Raw genomic sequence first — 14,404 nt, forward strand, 5'->3', positions numbered from 1 at the left:
TTCTTTCTCCACACCAGGGAGGAAGGTAGAGCAGTAGTCCATCCATAGAAGTGGGGTGGGGGTCTGACTGAGCACTCTGACCCAGTGAGTGGGCAGGGACTGAGAACTGAACTGCCCCCTCATAGAGAGACTGGCAAAGTTTTGAAGAAGGATCAGAACCCAGCACCAATCTCCCCATCTCCTCCTCTGCCACAAGTCTTCCCCAGGTAGAAAGGGCCTTAGGTATGTGTCTGTGGTCTGTATGTGCTGTGTCTGGGCAGAGGGCAGCCACTGGCCCAAGATCTTCCAGGATAGCAGGGACTAAGACATGGCAAGATCTCAGGATTCCTGACCTCCAGCCACAGGTGTGTCTGTGTGTGCATGTGACCATGATGTGTGCACACCCCACGTATGTATGTGTCTGCTTCACGCGTGTACTTCTGGTGGGGCCTCTGGGTGTGGCTATGTGTTTGCATGTCTGCATGTGTCAGTGGGGACACGTGTGCACTGTGCCTCTGTAACACGTGCAGGCCTGGCAGGGCGTGTGTGATTCCGCACACGTGCAGGCTGAGTCCCCGAGGGTGTCAGGTCCACGAGGGCAGGGCTTTTTGTCTAGCTTGTTCTTGGTTCTACCCCAGCACCTGGAACAGGGCCCAGCACATAGTAGGCACCAGTACTGCTTAAATGAATTAAGGTAGGGAAGTGCTCACGTCTGGTGTGTGCCCGTGTGCCAATGTATGTGTCTATGCCTCTGTGTGTGTGTGTGTGTTGTGTGTGTGTGTAGACGTGTGCATGCTGCTGTGTCTAAGGGCGTACCTTGGTTGTGGGTGATGTTGCTCACATGCCACCACTCCCATTCCTTTTCCAAACTCCTAGGGAAGCCAGGGCCCAATGCCTGGGTCCCAGTGGGGCGGAGCAGGAGGCCGCCTCCTCACAAGAAACTGGATCCCAGGACGTGCGGAGCAGCAGGGAGCAGGGCGGCCCCTTTGTCCCCCGATAATCCCCTCCCAGCCTTGACCCCTCCCTCCTAGCAACCAGGGTTTAAGGTCGAGTTTGGGGACTGTTGGGGACTAGGGTGTCACCTCAGTGTCCCCTTCCTTGCCTGTCCCTTGTTTCTGGAACTTCTGCACCTGTGCCCCCCCCCCCTCACACACACACACACACACACACACACACACACACACACACACCCTAGGGTGTGACTCCTTCCCTCCTTGGGCGGCCTCAGCACTCAGCTCAGGTATAAAGCCACCTGAGGGGTGGGAGGACAGGTGCCCCAGAAGGATCCTGAGCCTGGAGAGAAGAAGGAGCCAAGGAGAGAGCATGAGCTATCAGCTAGGTGAGTGCGGGGGATGGAGTGCCAGAGCCTAGAGACCAGGAGGGGGGCTACTCACTAGGTTCTCTGGTCCTTCGAAATCCTGTGCCTGGCCATCTTTGAATGCTAGGAACCTCCAAATCCTTACACACAGAAGGCTTCATTCCTCACTCATTCATTCATTCATTCATTCAAGAAGAATTACTGACCACCTATTATGCACATTTGATACAGCAGTGAACAAACAGACAAAAATCTACGGCCTCATGGGGATTTCATTCTGCAGACAGACAATACACATCATCGTCATAAGTAAGCAAATTACAGGGCACCTGGGCAACTCAGTCGGTTAAGCGTCTGCCTTCAGCTCAGGTCATGATCCCAGGGTCCTTGGATCAAGTCCCCCGTCGGGGCTCAGTGGGGAGTCTGCTTCTCCCTGTCCCTCTGCCCCTCCCCACGGCTTGTGTCCTTTCTCTTTCTCTCCCCTGCCAAATAAATAAAATCTTTTTTAAAAGTAAGTGAATTATAGTGTCAGTGTGATAGAAGGTGAGTGGACCGAGCCAATTTTTGGAATGAATGAATGGGCCTTCACTGTCAGCCTTCTCTTAAGTTCTGAACTTAGGGAACTCAGAAACGTAGAAAGGGGAACAATGGAGGCCATCAGATTTGCCTCTCATCTCCATTGCTTCCTGCTGGTGACCTTAGGTAACCATCCCCCAGCCTTATGCTGGGAATATAATTGGCCCTGACCTGTAAGGGGACAATTCGCAGCCTTTACTCAAATTTAAAATGGGCATATCCCCACTTTCAAAAGTGCCCAAAGAATCTGTGATATGGCTGTTTACGGCAGCACTCAGTCATGCAACAAATATTTATTAAGTTCTGTGCTAGGTGCTGGGGAACCAGCAACAAATGAATCAGGGGAGGTCTCCTCTTTCCTGGAGCCAACATTCTAGGGGGAGAGACAGTAACAAACAAGCAGACAAATAAATAAATAAACAAAATAGCAAAAGTCTCTGAAGACTATAAATCAGGGAGGGGGAAGGGGTTTTTGATATATGGTCAGGACAGCTTATCTGAGTGGAGGCCTGAAGTACAAGAAGGGGCCAGCCTTGGGAAGGTCTGGGGTTGGTCCTGGCAGGGCCTGAGGAGGAATGGGATGGGAGGCCAGTCCAGTGGGGCCAGGCCTTTGTAGGTCACCAGAGGGCTTTGGCTTCCACACTTCCTCTGTGTGAGGTGGGAGCAGAGGGAGTGTTAGGGCACAGGAGGAATCTAATTGTTGTGGGCTGGGCCGCAAAGGTGGAAGCAGAGACGGGGTGCAGGGAGGCTACTGCCTGTAACAGTCCAGGTGAGAGGGTTGGTGGCTGGGACTCAGGTGATGGCAATGGAAGGAGGGGGGAAGTGGGTAGATTCTGGATACAGCTTTTCAACTTTTACAACTTTTTATTAAAAAGAACAAACAGAAAAGGACACAACTTATAAAGTGTACAGTTCCATGAATTTTCACAAAGTGATCGTATCCGTGTCATGAGCACTCAGATCAAGAAACACAGAGCTGTGCTGACTACCTTTTAAGGACAGAGCCGATGGGATTTACTGTGGGGGTGAATGTGGAGAGCAAGAGAGAATGAGGCACCAAAGAGGACCCCAGGTTTTGAGCAACTGGAAGAATGGAAGCACCCTTGTGTGAGATGGGGATGACTGTGGGAGGAGTGTGGAAGGGGAATCCAGAGTTGAGTATTGGATATTTTGAGTTGAGATGCTTATTAATATCCAATAATGTCAAGCAGGAAGCTGAATAGATCGGGTCTGGAGTTCAGGGGAATGTCTGGGCTGGAAATAATCTACTTACAGGGTGATGCTGCCCCGACTTGGATACACCAAATCATTACAGGCCACAAGGACTGTGCCCATTTGAGGAGTTGTGACAAAGAATCAATGAATCAGCAGGCAGGCTCGGGGATTTGATATGACCTTTGATTCCCTCTGCCAGCCCCGCTCTGCCTGCTGACCCTGCTGCTGCCACCTCCCAGGCCGGGGGCCCCCGTCTCCCCAGCAGAGCCCATCAGTCAAGCCTACAGCCTGGCCCTCTACATGCAGAAGAATACATCAACACTGCTGCAGACTTACGTGAGTGACACAGCGCCAGCAGCGGTTGAGGGGAGAGGGACACTGCCCTCCTGGCCCAGCCCCGGGTAGGGGAAGCAGAGCAAAGCCAGGAGAAAGCTCTTCTCTGAGTTTGAGAGTACAGGAGCTCTGTCAACTAGAGACTCACTCAAACACTGTCACTGATGGCTGGTGACCTTTAGCTAGTCATTCCTTCTCTCTCTCCGTCTCAGCTTCCTCATCTGCAAAATGGAATTGTGATCCTGCGTTTGCTCATCTTTCAGGACTGTTACAAGATTCAAAGACAGCCCATGCAGAGAAAGACTTTACAGGGTTATGATGACTTCTCCAACCACCTTGTGCCGGGTGCTTACTGGAGCCACATGCTGGCACTAGGCACTCATCCCCGTTATATTGCTGACTCTTCAAACAGTTCTGAGAGATGGAATTAGAATCCAGTTGAGCAAACTGAGTCTTAGAGAGGGTGAATAATTTGCTCAAGGTCACACAGCTCATCACTGGCAGTGCCAGGATTTTAAACCAGGTCTGTGGCATTAGATGCCAATCCTCTCCCACCCCCCACACTGTCCAGAAGTTCAAACTAGCAGCCCAGGCTGAATCTGACCCACAGATGTTTTCTGTTTGGGCCATGAAATACTTGTTCAAATTATGAACATGACGGCCTGTCTACAACAGGCCCAGGGACCCTCCTGGCCCCCCTCCTCATCCCATCTTAGTTCTGCTTTCTTCCCCAAGTTACACAATCTGCTTGGCCCCTAGAAGCCCTGGGGTTTGTGATTCCTCTGCTGTACTATATTCCAGGACCATGTGAAGTTACTAAATCTAGTTTCTAGTCCCATAGATGCCACCATTCCTTGGGTAGCTTTGGGCACCCTTTTGGGCACACCTGTGAAATAGGGACATGGGACCAGGTGGTCTATTCATTTGGGGATTTATCAGGATGCACCAAGATTCCATGGGTTTAGGTTTGTGGAAGCAAGAAGTTTAATGGAGAAGGCACTCAACTAAATTTAATAATATTAAGAATTATTTATTAAAGATTATAATAAAATTAATAAACATAAATGACTAAATGCTATAAATAGAAAGGAACCATATAGACTATAACCACATTGTCAATTATCTAGAGTGAAAATAGTATATAATAAATAATATAATCATAGCATCATGATATTAATATATTATAAACAGTGGCTTATCATGCCCTATTGTATGCCAGGTGCTGTGCTAAGTGCCTTATATATATGACTTCTTATCACTGGCACAATAATGCTGATGCATGGGAATTATGGAAGCTGTGATTCAAAGTTGTACAACTTGTACAGGAACCTGGAACCTAACAGAGGCCGGGCTCTGTGCTAGGAGATGGCCACCAACACCCCCTGGGAAGATGCCAGTCTTATAGAAGACAGATGTGAAGTCAGGGGGAGCCCCAGGAATTAGTCTGCATTCCTGTCTGTCTCTCTCATACAGCTCCAGTACCAGGGCAGCCCCTTCAGCGACCCTGGCTTCTCAGCACCTGAGCTTCAGCTCAGCAGCCTGCCTCCTGCCGCTGTCTCTTTCAAGATCTGGCATGCCCTGGATGACGAGGAGCGGCTGGGCCATGCCCAGGGGGCCTTCCTGGCCTTGACCCAGCACCTCCAGCTCGTGGGGGATGACCAGAGAGACCTGAACCCTGGCAGTCCTATCCTGCTGGCTCAGCTTGGGGCAGCAAGACTCAGGGCCCAAGGCCTGCTGGGCAACATGGCTGCCATCATGACTGCCCTGGGCCTGCCCATCCCCCCAGAAGAGGACACTCTTGGGGTTGTCCCCTTTGGGGCCTCAGCCTTTGAGAGGAAATGTCGAGGCTATGTAGTGACCCGGGAATACGGCCAGTGGACGGACAGAGCTGTGAGGGACTTGGCTCTGCTCAAAGCCAAATACCCTGGATAGAGGAGGCAGGACTTCCTGTCAGAGGCTGTAATACTTCTTTCCCAATTACTCTTTTTCTGGCTTGCTTCTTGGCTAGAAAGGAGACACGTCTTGTCTAGCAGACAGGGCATGTATATTTGGGAGCATTTCCTAGGAACCAGGCCTCTTGTCTCTATTGCCCCGGCCTTTCCTGCCTAGGTCCTATGGCCTCCCATCCAGATCTGGGTGGGACTCTACAGATACCATTTTGTGGATTCTCAATCCAGTGGTCCTGGTTCTCCACATCTTGGGTGGAAAAAAAGTGCCTTTTTGAAGAGGCTTCACTTCCCACTCCACAGGGAGAGGACAGTTGGTCTTCTTCCTCTTCCTGTAAGTTTTTGGGAGGTCCAAGGGCTGCCTTCTTGTCTCTACCTCACTTCCTGTATGAAGCTATGGGCTTTCCAAGCAGAGAGGCCTCCCTTCTTGCTGGAGTTCATTGCCTCCCCTAGTCTACCTCCCTGACTACCGCCACTGTTCCAATTTTCATCTTGAGGGACTTCACTTCCTGATCAATGGAAGTCCAGTTGAAAAAACAAGGACTGGTGCAGATGTTTCCTGCTCAGGACACATCTACTTCCTGTTCTAGAGTGACTGATATCCTTGTCCTGGGGGCATTTGTGAATCTCCTATTTATACTGCGGCTTTCGGGTATAGCGGGGGCATCAGCTGTGCCCCAAGGATCCTATTCTCCTCAAATGTCTCCCCATTATCAACAACTATATATACTGGTAACTTTAGTGTTCTTTTTATTTTTAAACATTTTATTTACAAAAAATTAATTTATTCTCAGAAATAAAACTCTTTTAAGGTGTTGGTTTTCCTCTCCATAGACCTGGCTTGGGTGGGGAGGCAGGGGAGGGGTAGGGATGGGGCAGAGGAGGGGAAGGGCATCCAAGGGGGAAGCAAGCAGGGCCCACCCAAGGGGCCCGGATGGATCGGGGAGCCAGGGTGCAACAGGCGGAGTGACGCTGCGGGCAAGTGGCTGAAATTTGTCTGGAGTAGCCCTCCAACCAGGGCTGGCAGGCAAGTCCCCTGCCAGCCTGCAAAGGCCAGAGCGAGGCACTGAGGGAAACAAAGCTGATGAGAGGTTCCCTCCTGGAGATGAGGCTGAGAGGTACGCCTGCTCACGTGGGGCCCGGGGAAGCCGAAGGATGGATAAAAGGGGAGACAAAGAGGCCCCCCCAGAGACGGGTAAAGGGGGAGTCAAAGAGAGGGGGAGGCAGGCCCAAGCGACGGGGAAGAGGAGGGGGAAAGCAAGAAAGCAAGGGACTTAGAAGTCACAAACGCAAGTTGGTCCGATGGAGGAGACACGGAGCGCTTACAAAGCGAAGGGAGACGACAGAGACAGACAGAGACAGACAGAGACAGAGAGACGGAGACGGCCGCCGAGCGGACAGCGAGCTCAGCCCCGCGCCCCGCGCTCAGGCCGGGCCCCCGGGCACCAGCTGGCCCAGGTCGCCCTCGGTTCGGCTCACCCACTCGCGGTAGAGGCCGCACACGCGGAGCCCCAGCACCTTGGCAGGGAAGACACCCGCGTCGGTGGCGGCGGCGGCGGCGGCGACGGCGGGCTCGGGCCGGGGCCCCCGGGTCTCGGCGCCCAGCGCGGCCAGCACGGCCTCCACCGCGGCGCCCAGAGCCCGGGCCTGGCGCGCCGCGTCCTCCAGGCGCCGCAGCAGGCGCAGCGCGCGCGGATTCAGCTCAGCCTGGTGGCGCCGCACCACGTCGAGCAGCGGCGGCAGCGCGCTCAGCGCCCCCGCGTCCAGCTGCAGCCGCTCGGCCGCGGGCAGGCCCGCGTGGCCCGGAGCCGGGGCGCTGAGGCCGGCCACCGGCAGCCGCGGGGGCGAGAAGCCGGGCAGCCCGAAGGGGTCTCCCTGGTGCTGCACCTGCGGAGACACAGGCAGTCAGGGGGGAGCCCCCGCGAGGAGCGACGGAACCCCTGCGCTCTCCGCTCCTCTATCTCTCTGGAGCCTCAGTTTCCCCGCTTTCAAATGACGCCTTCCTCCCAACACAGCTGTTGTGTTTGAGGTACTACAAAACAACCACAAAATAAGTGGGCTTTACACCCATCTCTAAAATGGAGGTAACAGTCTGAACTTCATTAGGATAGTTAGGAGCACGTTGAAATGGTTCAGGCAAATCCTGGCCCACCGGAAGGGCGCAACAAACGTTAGCGATTTTATTAATGCTATCTTACAGATCAGGGTGAAAATCCGGTCTCCCCCATTTGCTAGCTGTGCAGTTTCATACAAAACCATTTCCCTTCTCTGAGTCTCAGTCTTGTCATCTGTAAAATGGGGGATCAGATCCCCAGCCAGTCTTTCTATCAGGGATCTCCTGAGAATCACACAGATACTGCAGAAACTCGACCTGTTTCGCTCTCTCCTCCCATCCGCTACCACCTCTGCACCTGCCTGGCACACAGTAGGGGCTCAATGAATAACTGATATATGAATGAACAAATTAAAGATGAAGGAGATTGGTAATTTGTAAAAATCTACAACAATACCATTTATTTTTTGCTAACATCTTGTCTCTGGTTCAGGCATGCTTGCTGCTTTAAACACATTATTCTTAATCTTTCCAATAATGGTTATGGTGATTATGATGCCGCTGATTTTATAAATGAGGATACTGAAGCTGAGAGGTAAATTGACTTGCCCTAGGTCATCCATCTAGGAAAGGACAGTGCTGGATTCTGAACCAAAGTTCATAGAACTATAAAGCTAGTTCTATTATCCCACTTTCATGATTGTTACATCATCATTTTTTCATTTTATCATTAGTACCCAACATCACAGCAAGTTAGCAGGTCTACAAGTCTATTTGACTCAAAACCACACCCTTCTTCCATTACGCCAGAGTAACTGATGGAAATACTCTCCTTTCTTGGGCAGGGCCCTATGCCCGACCAAAGCTATTGACAGATCCTCCTCCTCTGTAAAAGTCCCCTCTTGGCCTGGAACTTTTGCTCCAGATTGAAACTCCTTCTTGGTCTCTCTGCATAGCATAGGTAGAAGAGTTCACAACTCATCTTGTTAAACTGTCTCCTTTTATAGTTGGGGAGACCAAGGCCCATGGAGGGGAGGTGACAAGATCATAGAGAGCCTGGAACCTAGGTTTCCTGACTCCCAGACCAGAATTCTCTTCACTCTCTCAGCTTCTGCCTTAAGGCACTGTGGGGGGAACCTCCAAGCTGAGACAGAGAGAGGGGCATTTGGAGCACAGAGAGGGTCCTCCAGTTTGCTGTATGGCCAGGAGCCCCAATTTCTGCATCTGGGAAATGAGGTTGGAGAAATGGGTGGTCAGGAACCTCTGTGATCTGTACTTCCCCATTCCTCAGGCCCCTGGCACCCTCGTTCCCATTCCCACTCACATATTCCTGGAGCAGCTGCTCAGCATATTTGGTGAGGAGGCGGGCGAGGCTGTGTGTCTGATGGATCTTGGCCTCCAAGTGGGGAAGGGGTGAGATGGAAGAGTCAGCCTGTGGATCTTCTGGTGGTGAAAAGGGGAATGAATGAGGGCAGCCCAAACCCCTGCTCCTTGACTATTTCTTCCAGGCTAGCTCTTCCTTCCTGAATCCAGAAGTTCTGCTTTGAATTCTCCAACTTTTAAGCCAGGCAGCCTCTGTCCCATTTCAAGTGATGGTAAATGAGGCCAACATTTACCAAACCGGACATTTGCCAAACAGTTGTCCTGCCTGATATGTATACTCCAAATCACTGTTGAAATCCTATTAAAGCCAAATTCAAATATTGCCTTCTCAGTGTGGCCTCCAGATTCACCCCTCCCCTAAATTAACTTTTTCCTTTTACTTAAGGCCATTTGTTCACACTCCCAAGGTAGTTTTTTTTTTTTATTGCTCTTTTATCTGGGTGCATCTGCTTCAGCCTGGGAGCCCTTTGAGGTAAGGTTTCACATATCTCCATACCTCACTGATTGTTGGTGAAATTTACCATCACTGAAGCACAGAACTTCAAATCAGAATGCTCCTTTAAGCCCATCCTACAGATTGGGAGACTGAAGTCCCATTTTCTCCCGGATGGACCGTCTCTGCAAGACGCTGGGCTGGGCACCTGCAGCATCAATGACTAGCCTTTCTTAGTGCAAACTAGGGGGTGGAGCCCCGGAAGGATGACTACATTTTCCGAGATGCCCAGCGCGTGTGCCCAAGGCATACTGGGGACTGTAGTCCCGGCCCAGCAACTCCCGCCCCGCCCCCGTCCTTCCCCCCCGTCCCCCGCCCCCCGCCCCCGCGCCTGAGTTTCCCACCGCTTGCTCTATTCTTAACAGCCTCGACTTTCGTCTCCTGTTGTCACTCATTAGCTCCTGTGGCCCAAAGACTTCCTTCCCTAACTCTATCCTTCCTCTGGTCCCCAGTTGGATTCTTTCTCAATACTCAGAGGATTCAGGCGTCCAGCCCCAGCTGCGACCCCAGTCCTCTCTCTCAGGGTGTACTCGAACCTGTGATCTAAACCCTGAGCCCAAGTCCCTGAAGTCACAGCCCAGGCCTCTGCTAAACTCTGGCGCTTGTCCTGTCCCATAGCTCACCGGCTCGTTACCTGACACCAGGGCCCTGCTCTCCCCAGCTCGGGCCGCTCCCTTCCCGGACCCGGGGGTGGCGGGGACCCAGACCCCAAGCTTCCAGCCCTTCTGACCCCTGCTCCCCTCGGGCACTCGGCATCTCGCCCTTAAGCCCCTTACCCAGACTTCCCTCCCTCCGGCTCATGCTGGCCCCAGGCTGCTCCCGGTTGCCTCCACGCCCCCCTTCCGAAGGGGGAGATGGGGAAAGGGGTAGGGGCGTGGCCCGGGCGCAGCCAATCAGGGCTCAGACCCCAAACAATCCCCCCCCCCCCACCGCCCGCCCCAGGCAGGATTCCTTGGCTCTGAGCTCAGCTCCTTCCGTGCGCTGCCCAGTCAGGAAAGGGGCCGGCGGGGGGTTGGCAGGTTGTCTGCGTAGTGGGCTCAAAACCTTGAGGTTGCGTGTGCTGGGGCCTGGGAGGCAGCCCTGTACCGGCGAGAGGAGGAGGCTCAGGCTCTGACCTGAGGCAAGGCTTAGTGACCGAGCTTCTTTTTGGAGAAAGCAGGCAGGGGGTGGGGGTAGGGGTGGGGGTGGGAGGAGAGGGCTTGATAAGAGAGGGTGGAGCTGGCAAGACCGGAATGTGCTGGTCGTCCCTCCTGTCTAGGGGGAAGGGGGAAGCTGGGTGCGAGAGAGGCTAGGTCGCGGAGGGCCGTCAGGCTTGGGCCACACCTGCCCAGACAAATACCTCCTGGCCTATCTTAGATACTTTCTGCTCGCCCTCTCTTGTCACACTTAAAAGGGAAAGAGATACATCAGCTCACTTCACTTTACCAGGCGCAGTAAGAGAACCCTCTGACATAGCCACATCTACTGCATATAGACCTTCATTCTCACCCAGGAACAAACTTCAGAGACAGGTACAGGGGGTCACACTGACATGTCAACCCCTGTCCTGGTGCAGATAAATGATGAAAGGTCTGTGCACACTTAAACGCATAAATGGCTCCCAAGCACCTACTTGTCCTGGGCTCTGGGACCCAGAGATGATCCATACGTTGTCTCTGGCCCCCTTAGGGGCCCACAGTCTTATGGAGGCAACCATAAACAACAGCAGGTAATGGGGTTTATGAGTGAAGGGACTGGGAAGGAGGCCTGTGACCATGAGCAGACAATTGCCAGAATAAAAGAAGATATTAACTAGAGGAAGTGGGTGCAACTGAAGCCAGACTGTTGGTAGAGGCCACAATCACACAGTCATTAACAGTGAATATTTATTGGGCATTTACTATGTGCGTGGCATGGCTCCAGGAATTGCATTAGATATTAACTTACTCTCATGTTACAGTTGAGGGAATAAAGATAAATGAGTTGTCCAAGGTCACTGGACATGAAGAGCTGGGATTTTCCCAGGAGCAGTTAGGCTCTAGAAATTTGGTCATAATCACCCTCCTATACCTTAATCCCTCTGGACATAATCACACCAAAACACACAGAGACAAGAGCCACACACCCTTGAAACACACACATAGAGCAACACACACTGGCAAACAGATTCAAATAAAATCAACCAAAACACACGCATTTTAAGTAAACTTTTAATTGAAGCATATAATATACATAGGGAAAAGTGTACAGTTCGGTGAATATTCAGAGTAAATGTACTGGTGGTGGTGGGGGGATCAGCACCAGATTACCAGATTAAGAAACTGAATGTGACCAGTCCAAGAGCTCCCTTTTGGCCTCTCCCAAGAGTGACCACTATCCTGAGTTCTCACACCACAAATTAGTTTTGTTTTGAATTTCATATAAAAGGAATCATATAATGCGTACTGTTGTATCTGATTTCTTTCATGAGACTTGTCCCTGTTGTCTGTGTAGCAGGATATCACTCTCTGCTGTGTCCACTGTGTGAACAGGCTACAATTCATTTTCCACTCTACTCCTGATGGGCTGTTTCCAATTTGAGGCCGTGCTCTACGGTGCTATGAAGATTCCAGTACACATCACTTGGTGCTCACACCTACGCATTTCTCTCAGCTTCTCTAGAAAACTGCCAGTTTGGGTGGCCCCGGTGGTGCAGCTGTTTAGCGCCGCCTGCAGTCTAGGGCGTGATCCTGAAGACCCTAGATCGAGTCCCACGTCAGGCTCTCTGCATGGTGCCTGCTTGTCTCTCTGCCCCTCTCTCTTTCTCTCTGTGTCTCTGTGAATGAATAAATAAATAATTAAAAAAAAAAACCTGCCCGTTTTCCAAAGCATCTCTATCCATTTTCACTACCCCAGGAACATGAGAGGTCTGGTTGCTCTACTCCTTTGTCTACACTTGATATGGTCTGTCGTTCTCATTTTAGCCATTCTGGTGGGTGGAGACCTACTCATATTTGCAGCATCGGGCCAGAAATGGGCACTCTGAATAGACTGCTGAATGAATGGCTGAGGAAGAGCTGGACAGGGCGGGAGCGACAGCCAGGGGAGGCTGGACACACGCTCTGCACGCAGCACGAGGGCCACCCCCGCGCCACAGACGCTCGCCGTGAGAGTGACCCTCTCGCGCCCCCTCCTCCTCCCCGCACCCACGTGGTCTGAACGCACCTCCCCGGCCCGGCGGCGCGCGCCCTGGCGCCAAGCTGTCCCCAACCCTCCCTCTTGGCGGCGGGTAGGGGGCGCTGCGCGTCGGGGCGCCCCGAGGGGGCGGGCCCGGTCGGGGCGGGGCCGGCCGGCTTCCAGGCCTGGGCTTTGGCCGCCCGCACCGCCGGGCCGCTCCGGGGACGGGCCGGGGCGGGGCGCGGCAGCAGGAAACGGGGCGGGGACTCGCGGAGGCGTTGGGGAGCGAGGGAGGGCGCGGCCAACTCCCGGAGGGACGGCAGGCCGAGAGAGCGGCGCCCGGGTCTGGCCCGAGCCTGAGCCCGCCGGACGGGAGGCGGCCCAGCCGCGGGCTCGGCCTCGGCCCCAGTCCCGCCAGCATGGCCGGCCGGACCGTGCGGGCCGAGACCCGGAGCCGGGCCAAAGATGACATCAAGAAGGTGATGGCGACCATCGAGAAGGTCCGGAGATGGTGAGCGCTGCCCGGGGGCCAGGGATGGGACCCGGCGGGACCACTCCTCCCCCAAATGCGTCTAACCTCCCCTTCGCCGGCCGTGGCCGCAGGGTGTTAGGTGTGCCCCCCGGAGCTACAGGGCTCTGTCCCCCTTCTGGCTACACCCTAGGGTCTACAAAGCGTGTTCCCAAGCCGTACCCTCATTTATGCCCCGCCCCCTTAAGCTTTGACACTCCTCCCTCAAGTATGTCCAGGATCTTCATTGCTATGGTCCCCAGCCAGGCCCTCAGCCTTGCTCCCTTGTATACCCCAGGGGTCTGCAGAGCCATGGCCCCAAACCGTGCTCTCTCCTTAGAGGCACCCCTGTTTATGGCCTGGGGTCTGCAGGACTCTCTTTCTCCTTCTAACCATATGCCCCATTAGCGAAACCGCAGCACCCCCAAGTCTACAGGTCTCCCCAGATGTGTTCAGCTCCTGGGGGGGGCTCTCTCCTCAGAATTCTGACCCAGTCCCCCCCTCCCACAGGGAGAAGCGCTGGGTGACTGTGGGCGACACTTCCCTTCGTATCTTCAAGTGGGTGCCAGTGGTGGACCCCCAGGAGGAGGTGAGCAAACTCCCCCACTGTGCACCCTCAGGCAAGCCCCTTCCAATCCCAGCCTCCACCTCCAGTCCTGCTCTGAGACCTCAAATGCAGCAGCCAAGACAGATGTTAACAATTATTAGCAACTCCACCCCCTTCTCCCTTTTTCCTGCTTCAGACCCCTGAGTTCAAGCCCTAATCCACTGTGCCAGCCTCCTGTAGGGCCTTTTGCTGCTCTGTGCCTCAGTCTCCTTATTTGGACAGTGGGGGCTTTGCAAGCACTAACTGGAAAGCCGGAGCTGACCCTTATCCCTCTAACCCCCAGGAACGACGGAGGGCAGGTGGCGGGACAGAGAGATCCCGAGGCCGGGAGCGGCGGGGCAGGGGCACCAGTCCCCGAGGGGGTGGTCCCCTCATCCTGCTGGATCTCAATGGTATGTAGGGATCCTGGGATTTGGGGGGGTGTTGTGGGATGGGGAATTGAGGGAGCAGATTGGGGCTCTCAGGCCCAATGCTCTCGGCTTTTGCTCCCACAGATGAAAACAGTAACCAGAGTTTCCATTCGGAAGGCTCCCTGCAAAAGGGCACCGAGCCCAGCCCTGGGGGTACCCCCCAGCCCAGCCGCCCTGTGTCACCTGCTGGACCACCAGAAGGGGTCCCAGAGGATGCTCAGCCCCCACGGCTGGGCCAAGAGAGAGGTAGGACCAGGTGCCTCCCTGCAGCCCTCTCTTCTGAGTTGGCTGGTGGCTGAGTTGGAGCCATCAGCTTACCCCTACCTACACCTGCTCCCCTCCTTGTTATCCCCTTCCAGAGGCCTTCCCTGACTCCTGCAGAAAGTCACCATCCTACCTCCAGTAGCTAACTGTCTCATTCATCCGGCTTCTTTGGGTCTTTTTTTTT

General features: G+C 53.8%; 3 protein-coding genes and 1 long non-coding RNA gene across 8 annotated transcripts in view; 2 read left to right on the top strand and 2 right to left on the bottom strand.

The window, feature by feature from the left end:
* The first annotated feature begins 1,302 nt into the window (after positions 1 to 1,302).
* Positions 1,303 to 5,353, top strand: LOC112679039 (cardiotrophin-2-like). Its single transcript, XM_035717933.2, has 3 exons — positions 1,303 to 1,318; positions 3,288 to 3,424; positions 4,895 to 5,353. Exons 1-3 carry the CDS (start codon positions 1,303 to 1,305, stop codon positions 5,351 to 5,353), a joined length of 612 nt encoding a protein of 203 aa, XP_035573826.1.
* Positions 5,354 to 6,100: 747 nt separating this feature from the next.
* CTF1 (cardiotrophin 1) lies at positions 6,101 to 10,173 on the bottom strand. Its single transcript, XM_025415916.3, has 3 exons — positions 10,073 to 10,173; positions 8,745 to 8,863; positions 6,101 to 7,254 (listed from the first exon to the last, which is right to left on the bottom strand). Exons 1-3 carry the CDS (start codon positions 10,095 to 10,097, stop codon positions 6,793 to 6,795), a joined length of 606 nt encoding a protein of 201 aa, XP_025271701.1. The 5' UTR covers positions 10,098 to 10,173; the 3' UTR covers positions 6,101 to 6,792.
* A 1,300-nt stretch (positions 10,174 to 11,473) lies between these two features.
* The window catches only part of LOC112640118 (uncharacterized), a 30,476-nt gene continuing 27,545 nt past the window's right edge, over positions 11,474 to 14,404 (bottom strand). For all 3 annotated transcript variants that reach the window (XR_007411210.1, XR_004817011.2, XR_003123852.3), the window contains one exon: positions 11,474 to 12,090. This is a non-coding gene — a long non-coding RNA (uncharacterized LOC112640118). The remainder of the gene's footprint in view (positions 12,091 to 14,404) is intronic.
* Positions 12,693 to 14,404, top strand: part of BCL7C (BAF chromatin remodeling complex subunit BCL7C) — a 48,379-nt gene continuing 46,667 nt past the window's right edge. Inside the window, exons 1-4 of one of the 3 annotated variants that reach the window (XM_049111252.1) lie at positions 12,693 to 12,942; positions 13,450 to 13,528; positions 13,830 to 13,938; positions 14,041 to 14,202. In XM_049111252.1, coding sequence (XP_048967209.1) covers positions 12,851 to 12,942; positions 13,450 to 13,528; positions 13,830 to 13,938; positions 14,041 to 14,202 — 442 coding nt within the window. In that variant the 5' untranslated portion in view covers positions 12,693 to 12,850. The remainder of the gene's footprint in view (positions 12,943 to 13,449; positions 13,529 to 13,829; positions 13,939 to 14,040; positions 14,203 to 14,404) is intronic. The other 2 variants (XM_049111253.1, XM_025415897.3) reach the window with 2 other exon arrangements.

Source organism: Canis lupus, chromosome 6, assembly GCF_003254725.2.
Source record: "Canis lupus dingo isolate Sandy chromosome 6, ASM325472v2, whole genome shotgun sequence".
Lineage (NCBI taxonomy): Eukaryota > Metazoa > Chordata > Mammalia > Carnivora > Canidae > Canis > Canis lupus.

What these genes read in the sequence shown, in the direction of transcription:
- LOC112679039 (XM_035717933.2), top strand. An exon ending in CAACACTGCTGCAGACTTAC is followed by an intron (nt 3,425 to 4,894) that starts GTGAGTGACACA and finishes TCTCTCATACAG; the next exon opens with CTCCAGTACCAGGGCAGCCC.
- CTF1 (XM_025415916.3), bottom strand. Translation starts at nt 10,097, where the DNA reads ATGAGCCGGAGGGAGGGAAGTCTGG. An exon ending in CCGGAGGGAGGGAAGTCTGG is followed by an intron (nt 8,864 to 10,072) that starts GTAAGGGGCTTA and finishes TTTCACCACCAG; the next exon opens with AAGATCCACAGGCTGACTCT. An exon ending in AGCAGCTGCTCCAGGAATAT is followed by an intron (nt 7,255 to 8,744) that starts GTGAGTGGGAAT and finishes GTGTCTCCGCAG; the next exon opens with GTGCAGCACCAGGGAGACCC.